At 33.5% G+C, this 8,717-nt stretch overlaps 1 protein-coding gene across 1 annotated transcript in view; it reads left to right on the forward strand.

The window, feature by feature from the left end:
* Nucleotides 1–1,776, forward strand: part of LOC111378590 (CLP protease regulatory subunit CLPX3, mitochondrial-like) — a 14,770-nt gene extending 12,994 nt beyond the window's left edge. Inside the window, 4 exon segments of the mRNA XM_023001823.1 lie at nt 704–766; nt 873–995; nt 1,118–1,276; nt 1,351–1,776. Coding sequence (XP_022857591.1) covers nt 704–766; nt 873–995; nt 1,118–1,276; nt 1,351–1,425 — 420 coding nt within the window. The 3' untranslated portion in view covers nt 1,426–1,776.
* Nucleotides 1,777–8,717: the final 6,941 nt, after the last annotated feature.

Below are 8,717 nucleotides of genomic sequence, written 5' to 3' on the forward strand. Positions count from 1 at the left end.
AATGAAATGAGATGGAAAGGTGCAAATGCCAATTTTGAAACGATAGGATGATTTGCGCAATGAGTGCAAACAATGATGACGTAGTGCTAATTATCCTAAAATTATAAGTTTTTGAAATTATAATTTGATAGAAATAAATGGTGTGCAGAAGTGGGTAGTAGTTGTGAATCCTCCAAAATGAGTGAACAAAATTACGTTTGACTTTAACCATTAAATTATAAGGAAATTCTAATATTTTGGAAGCATGCACGCTATAGAAATCATGCATAAAATATAAGTGAGAGTTTATGACCGGTATACATTTTATATTTCTGGGGAGAGAGGTGGGGTGGGGGTGGGGGTGGGTAAAAAGGAAATCGTTGTGGTGGTCACAATATATATAGAATCAGCTATCCACTTTTAACTTAATATTTCTCAATCGATGAGTGTCTATTATAGAATCCCGTCATGAAGGTTGCTATATTTAGTTGAGAAAACCTTTTCAGAATTGTAGCATACAAGGAGTAATGTTTACAGAGCTTTCTCTAAGATTTGTCCTTACATTTTGTTCTCCACTTGCCTCTATTGTTTTTGCCCCTTTGTTTCTCTTTTCAATTTCTTTATGAGTTTTATTTGAAAGTTGTTGTATTTAACGTTGAAATATGTCATGCTAAATTTAGATTAGAGTTTCTTTATGGGGTGCTTGTTGACATTTTCTTTACAGGTCCTCACCGAACCAAAAAATGCTCTCGGTAAGCAGTACAAGAAATTATTTAGCATGAACAAGGTGTGCATTTTTTTCATGTAGCCAGGACTGTCCTGACCACTCTCCCCCATCATTCAATGTTTAAGTCAAATGGGTTACTAATTTCTATGTTATGTATATATTCCAGGTGAAGTTACATTTCTCAGAGAAAGCGTTAAGACTTGTTGCAAAGAGAGCAATGGCAAAAAATACTGGTGCGAGAGGGTTAAGAGCAATACTGGAAAGCCTTTTAACTGATGCTATGTATGAGGTAAACAACCTTGCTGCTGCATGTTCTAGGCATCATGATTATCTAATTAATGTTTATTGGTTGCCATAAGGTCTTATTATTTTTATCAACTTCTAGTTGAAACACTATATTGTACTGTTTAGATTCCAGATGTGAAGACAGGAAAAGATAAAATAGATGGTGTGGTTGTTGATGAAGATTCAATAGGCACAAAAGATGCCCCTGGATGTGGGGTGAAAATTCTTCATGGTGATGGTTCTTTGGAGCAGTACCTTGCGAAAACCAAATTGCAAGATCAAGAGGTATGATCTTATTGCACATCAAGGTGGATTGTATTATGTTTAATTTTAGCATCACCATTTAACGTGTTTTCTAGGAGGGTGTTGGGAGATCTGAAGCAGAGTCTCAGGAAGGTGAATCAGAAGTCTCATCGAGAGCCATGAGCATTTAACTTTTATCTGCATCCTCTACTGACCTCTTGAGCGAGTCGTTTTCTTCTTCATTGCATTATAAAAGTTGCATTCATTCATAATTATTAGTTGTCGTCTTGTAAGAAAGTATAGCATCTGGTGGTTAGTAGCAGATAGGCGATGAAGGATAAAAAGAAACAAATTCATAGTATTTGTCATTCTGATTTAAGCAGTTCATTGTAGAAATTCCCATTCTATAGAGGGTATAGCTTATGCACAAATTTGTTGTACGCTCTTTTACGTTTTTTGTAATGATGCATAGATAAATTATGCTAATTTTAGCTTCTTTGTGTACTTTGTGTTGGTGGCAATAAATCTTGAACTCGGCTGCATATTTCTTTTTCCCTGCCAAACTGGTAATTCAGGATTGAGTTTGCGACCTTTTTCCCCCCTTTTCTTCTCTCTGTAAAACATTATTTATATGATATCACTAGACTCTGGCGAGATAAAAATGGCATCCAAACGCTTTGCTTAGCTAATGTAGAGAACTGGCGTTTGGGCTACTTTACTTCCTCTTGGGATAACATGATACGAGCTACACAATCCACTTCCCTAAACAACTATATATCATAAAAAAATGGTCACGTTTGGTGCCAAACCGAACTCACCATGACAATTGTTCATCGGAGTGAATCTCTTTGCACTTGATGTACTTGGAACCCTGTCGATCCTCTGCAACTCAACCAAAGGAAAACCCGCCACTCTCTGATTGTGCTGCCCGTACACAGTCCAAATGGTCTCAAATAACAGCTCGTGTACCATAATGACCGTTCTCAGCCAAAACTTCTGCTGGGGTCTTGGATTTCCATACTCCTACTTGGTTACATTCGCCCCCAAGTAATCCAACGATGGCACCCTATGAACACTACTGAACCCCTACACAAGTTACTCTGAAACACCCCCATTAACACATCTTTAATATTCCCAGCTTGATTAAAGGTTCTAAGCGAGTTCACCAGCCCGTAGACTTCCAAACTTCCTTTGCAACAACAAATGTGCACAAGACATGAGTACTAGTTTTGTCCTTCCCACAATGAGCACAAAATTGCTTATCCAGATCACAGCACTTCCCAATGTTGAACTAAAAATTTGTAGCCACTCCGAACTGAGAACAAACCTTTTCTATCATAATCTCAAACTAGTTTACCCCCTCTACTCCGGACACTCAATGGGATTGATAAAAGTAACTCTCGCTCAGGTGGCGTTTTACTTGCCATTCTTAGCAACTTCCCAGGCCCCAGTGGTTGAAATTAAGTCACAAGAGCCTAAAAGAATCAGGTCCAGGCTACCAATCTCTATCTTAATCCTTTTTGAAGGCTCATGTTGGGAATTTAACATGCACAACGGAATATAAACAATAGTTAAATTTCCATCAAGGATCTGATACGAATTATACATTTGTTGAATTCTACAAACACTTTTGCTTATCTTAAACACAAACAATCACTATTTAAAATTCACAGTTGTCCAATTATCCAACTTCCAATAGAAATTCATATAGATATTTACGTGTAAAATATTTTATTGTATAAATATGTGATTAAATCCAAATTTATAGAGCGATAGAAGACGTTTTTCAAAATTTAATGGCCAAAGTTCGACGCTTTTCAAAGTTCAGGGGCCAAAATTCGACCACCTCAAAGTTCGATGAGCAGTAGAAGACAATTTTCAAATTTTAGTGGTCAAAATTCGACCATCATAAAGTTTAACACTGTGAATGGGAGCCACGTGTACGTTCCTCCAGCCACGTCCCCAATTCTGTTAGTTTGAGACGAACGTTATGCTAGTGAGTAACGTACAACATTTTTTAAAGTTCAGTCTTCAAAACTCGACATTTTAAATTCTAGTGAGCAATTGAAGATATGGATCTGAGTTTAGTGACCAAATATATATATGTATATATAATATGTGGACTAATTCTATCTAGCCCTCACGAGTCAAGAGAAGACTAGTTGGTGAGTCCTTGAGGAGCATTGCATTGATTCATACAATTCTCAATCTCCGTGATATCTTCCTCTTCTTGCATCTTCAATTAATCTAGAGTGATCCTATAGTTATAGGGGCTTAGTTCACAGGCCCCTGCCAGGGAAGACACAAGATGGGCCCCACAATAATTTTTTTTTAACTATAGGTGGGCCCCTCAACACAGTGAGGGGCCTGTAAAGCCCCTGTGAAAGAATGCCCTGTACGCAAGGCATTCTTCATTAATCTAAGTGCAACTTATATTCTTTATTAGTTAGCATGTAGATCTAAATAATTGGACAAGCCCATAATGGTTACAATAGAATCATAGGTTCAAAATAAATAAGAGCTCACAAGTCCATAAAATGACAACAAAAATAAATCAATCAATCAACCATTCAACACATTCAAATAATCGAGTTCATAATCATCCACTTACATTCATTATATAAATGTATTCCTATATAATATATAATATTATGTATGAACATATTTCAAGTTTCTAGAAATTATGTTTGTCTGAATTAATTTAGATAAATGGATTGAAAGTAATTAATCAAATTAATTAATTAATTTAATTAAAATCAAATTTTAATTAAATTTCAAATTAGAGTGCAACTCAAATTTCAAGAATATGTTAGGGTGGAATAATTTAATTAAATATCAAAATAGAGTCCAACTCTAAATCTAATTGAATCAACAGTTTAATTGAGGATAAAACTCCTAAGTAAATTAATATTCAATTTAAGGTGGAAGTTTAATATTTAAGTTTAAATTCAATTTTAATAATACAATATAAAAGTCGTCAATTTACAATAAAATTTTGAACTGGTCTACATTGAATTATAAATCAAACCAATAATTTTTTTTTAAAATTGCAATCAGACCCTTAGTCTTAAATTAAAAATAGGTCCTTCAATCTCAAAAATTACATTACACGTTCTTTATTTCAAAATTGCATTTTGACCTTATTCCATTGCAGGTAGTGGCTCGCAATTTCAGAAATTGCACAAGGAGCTCCATCCCCAAATCACGCCCGAAACCCTAAAACTCTTTCCAAATATTTTGGAAGCACAGACGGCACACCACACACCATAGCAGTGCTCAATGTTGTCGTGCCATTTAAAGGCGTCTAACATCGTTGTGGATGCAAAGCAGCGTTGGCCGCATCATAGGCTGCTTTGCATGTGGTAGTCGTGCCGTCGTCATGAAGCGGCCACGCCTGTGCAGACGACGGCTGTTGTCGTCAGCCACTCCTCTCGATCCCTTTTTTTTTTTTTTTTTATACCGAAATTCAATTTTCTTTCAAAAACAAAGTTTTAAAGATGAAAATAATTTTTCTTTTAAATTGTTAGATACAAGAAAAATAATAACAATAATTTTTTTAGAAATTGTTAGATACAAGAAAAATAATAACAATCACAATTTGATTGATGCAAAATAGTTTCTAACAAGCACAAAGTACACGATGATACGACTATTGAGAATTTACATAACATGCACAGCGAAATATAAACAATATTTCAATTGTTATCAAAGATCTTTTTCATGTTTAGAAAGAAACTGTGATAGGAATTTATATCTTCGTTGAATTCTGTAAACTCTTTTGCTTATTTTGAATACAAATAATCACAATCTGCAATCCACAGCCGTTCAATTATTCAGACTCTAATGAAAATCCACACATAGAACAAGAATGAGAGAATTATGAGATATCTTTTCTTGTGTGGGCAAGATCAAGAATTGTTTTGTATTTTTTTCTCAAACTCTAACAGCTTATTAATAAAAGTTTAATTGGGCTTGACCCGTCTCATAAACTTAACCCAGTTCAATACTTAATTAATTGAATTTGATCCATGAATTAATTAATCCAAGTAATTAACTTGGACTTATTAACAAGCAACACAATAATTGATTGTCCAATGCTTATCAATTAGATAATAAATATCATTCTTATTGTTCTCTTTTGTGTGTGGCCCATTAGGTTCCTAATCTCGATATTTAACTATATAAATTATTATTTTGATATAATCATAATCGATAAATTAAAATATCATTTTTCGATTTATCATCAATTCATATTCATCGTCCTAGATTTACATATAACAATATGTTAGGACAATACATGTGATAGGAAATATCAAGTGATATGATAAAATCAAAATTATTCGTTTACCCTAAAACTATAATCCCTTTATCAATATAATCCTATCAATTACGAGACAGGAAAGTGTGTCAATCTCGATAATCGATCATATCTTTCATTCCATTTTTAAGTCTATAAGTCGAAAACTCTTTTCGACTTATGAGCACACTTTGGCCAATGATTTTATTATCAGCTTAACTTATTGAAATATAGATCACAATCTCTTACAATCCAAGAGTGATAAATTCTTTATTGATCATTACAAGTTTCATATTACTTTTGATGTATCTGAACGATGTCGTATTAGCAACTCTTGGCAAATCAACATCCAATATCATTAAAGTATGACTATCCTCATATAAGGTACTACGATAATCTCAAGTCAAATAACCAATTCCATAAGTAAGAATTGTAACACGTGATTTTCTATCCATAATAATTGAGTCGATTTAAAATAATTAGCCCAATGAAGTTAAAATATACTAAGGTCCATAAAATCATAAGGCCCATCTTAGTTTTTCAAAAAAAAATAATAATAATAATAATAAATAAATAAATAAATAAAATCATAATTACTCAATTATTCCTTTTAATTAAAGATAATTGAGTGGTCACCTGTAACACACGAAATTTTTTTAAAAATAAATAAATAAATAAAATAATAGAATTTATCGTTATACTTTAAAAAAAAATGGACAAATGAAATATATTTTAAATTCCTATCTTATCTAGAGTTAAATAATTAGATTTTAATAAAAAGAGATGAAGTATATCGATATTGGATGGGGATGAAAATTCTTTTATATTGAATAAAACAACGATAAAATACAATCTTTGTTTTATGATATACTCCACCTTGGATTTGACTCGATGAAATAAATTTTTGGTTTATCAATTACTCTAGCCTATAGGTATGATGGAAGAGTTTTGCATACACAAATCCAGATATTCACTTACGGTAGAGAGAGAGAGAGAGAGAGAGAGAGAGAGAGTGTTAGAAATCTTAAAGTTTGCATGGATCATTGTCAATCAATACACTTTCATCATAGCGGAGAGGTTGAGAAAAGAATTTGGGTACGAGCAGAGAGAGATGAGCAGTGTTAGAAATCTAAAAGTTTGCATGCATCATTGTCAATCAATACACTTTCACCGTAGCGAAGAGGTTGAGAAAAGAATTTGGGTACGAGCAACTATATTTCATTTTATTTGGCAAGGTAAGATACTATTATGCAAGTGTTTTCGTTTCCTTATACTTTTATTTTTAATTAAATATGTATAGATTGCTAGTGGACTTTCGAGTTCCTTAAAGAGAGAGATGAGTACGTGATTATTAGACAAAAGATTGGTGTGTCGCTTGGTCACCAATATAATCCATAAGAGCGGAGTGGTATGAAGTGTAGATTTTATTTGTTATATAATTGTGTATGAAAACTGCATGTATTTTACTGGGTGTTTTTCAAACACTCACTCTTACAAATTTTTACAGATTAATTTGGTTCAATTGGAATTATGTTGGGATGGTGATACTGATTGCCAAGTGAACAAAGAATGGAAAAGATATTAAACATTTAATTTGTTTCTTTTCATGCTCTAAATTTAATTGTTAGTTTTTATTTGTTCAAAAACTTTGGTTTAATTAGTCCATTGAATGTATTTAAATTTTTAGAAACTCAGATCTCGCGTTTAAATTGATATTTATTGTTGAAAATAAAGAATTTCTTTTTATTTGAGACGTTTAGCAATTATTAAAGAGAAAATTGAATTTTTCGTAACACTCCAGCGTTTATAAAAATTTGGGGCATTACTGACAATATGGTATCAGAGTACGAGTTTACTCTCCCGTAGATTCGTCGTCACTGTTCATGTAGGAAAGACATTTTTTTAAAAAAATTGTTTCTTTAATTTTGAAGAATAAATGTTTGTTTAAATTGATTTTGAATAATAGTAATTTAGAATTTAAATTATTATGGTTTAATGCCCACAGTTTAAGTTTCACGTGTGATAAATTTTTATGGGTTTAAATTTAGCCCTTGGTGATGTTTTAAAAATGTACCAATTTGAAAATTTAAGAGATTTCACTTTCAACTTATTGTTTGAGTTTTGTTGATTACGTGATTGCAAAATTGAAAGGCTTTGCCAAAAACACCTAAACTATCCAAGAAGAGTTTGGGATTTAAGCGATTCGTCTGTGACCCCTCTCCTCATCTGGAAGCCTTCTAGTTGCGCATTATTAAAAGTGACGAGGAGAAAAACAATATTTCAAACATTGTAGTTAAAAAAAAGGGTCTATTTTTTTACTTTTTTTGGAAACTTTATTTCGAGAAAATCATATTACACACACACATACATGCATATATGTTTGTTAAAAAAATGTTATAAGAATACTTGGCACGTGGCATTCACTATTATGAAATGAATCCTTTTTACGTTTATTTTTCTAGTATGGTTATAAGTCATGTTTCTACATGTCATGAAATATATAAGTATGTTGCCGCGTGTGACTTATTAGTTGAATTTTTTTATATTGTTTATGTGAATTTTGAATGAAACTAGCTGTCACTCGAAATCTAGCGTAAAGTTACGTTGGTCACATGATTAGGATTTGGAAAATAACCAGGATCACTGGAAATAGCCCAACACCCCTGATGTGTAATTCACTCATTAAACTAAAGCTTCTAAATCACGTTTTTTTATTTGTTCTTGGGCACTTTTGAACCTTTTGATGCGTGTGTTCATGTTGTTTTACAGTTTGGACAACTCTCAAGAAAATACCACAATTTGGAGCTTGTGATGAGCAAAAATGATGATTATTGAAATGGAGCATGAATAAGCAAGTAGTGAAGAAGATCGGAATGGAAAATAGGCTTGAAAAATGAATGAGAGTGTTGCACGGCAGTACCATGGGCGCCACGGTGCCCAAGAGAAACCAATGATCCAGCAGTGGGCTTGGTGCCACGGCGCCAGACCTGGGCGCCATGGCGCCCAACAAGAGGAAACAAGAGCAGTAGCACTGGCGCCTGGATCCCGAAACGCATAAAATTCGAATTTTTAATTATTCCATGGGCGCCACGGTGCCCAAGAGAAACCAATGATCCAGCAGTGGGCTTGGTGCCACGGCGCCAGACCTGGGCGCCATGGCGCCCAACAAGAGGAAACAAGAGCAGC

The sequence above is a fragment of the Olea europaea genome, unplaced genomic scaffold (genome assembly GCF_002742605.1).
Source record: "Olea europaea var. sylvestris unplaced genomic scaffold, O_europaea_v1 scaffold1836, whole genome shotgun sequence".
In the NCBI taxonomy this organism is placed as follows: Eukaryota; Viridiplantae; Streptophyta; class Magnoliopsida; order Lamiales; family Oleaceae; genus Olea; species Olea europaea.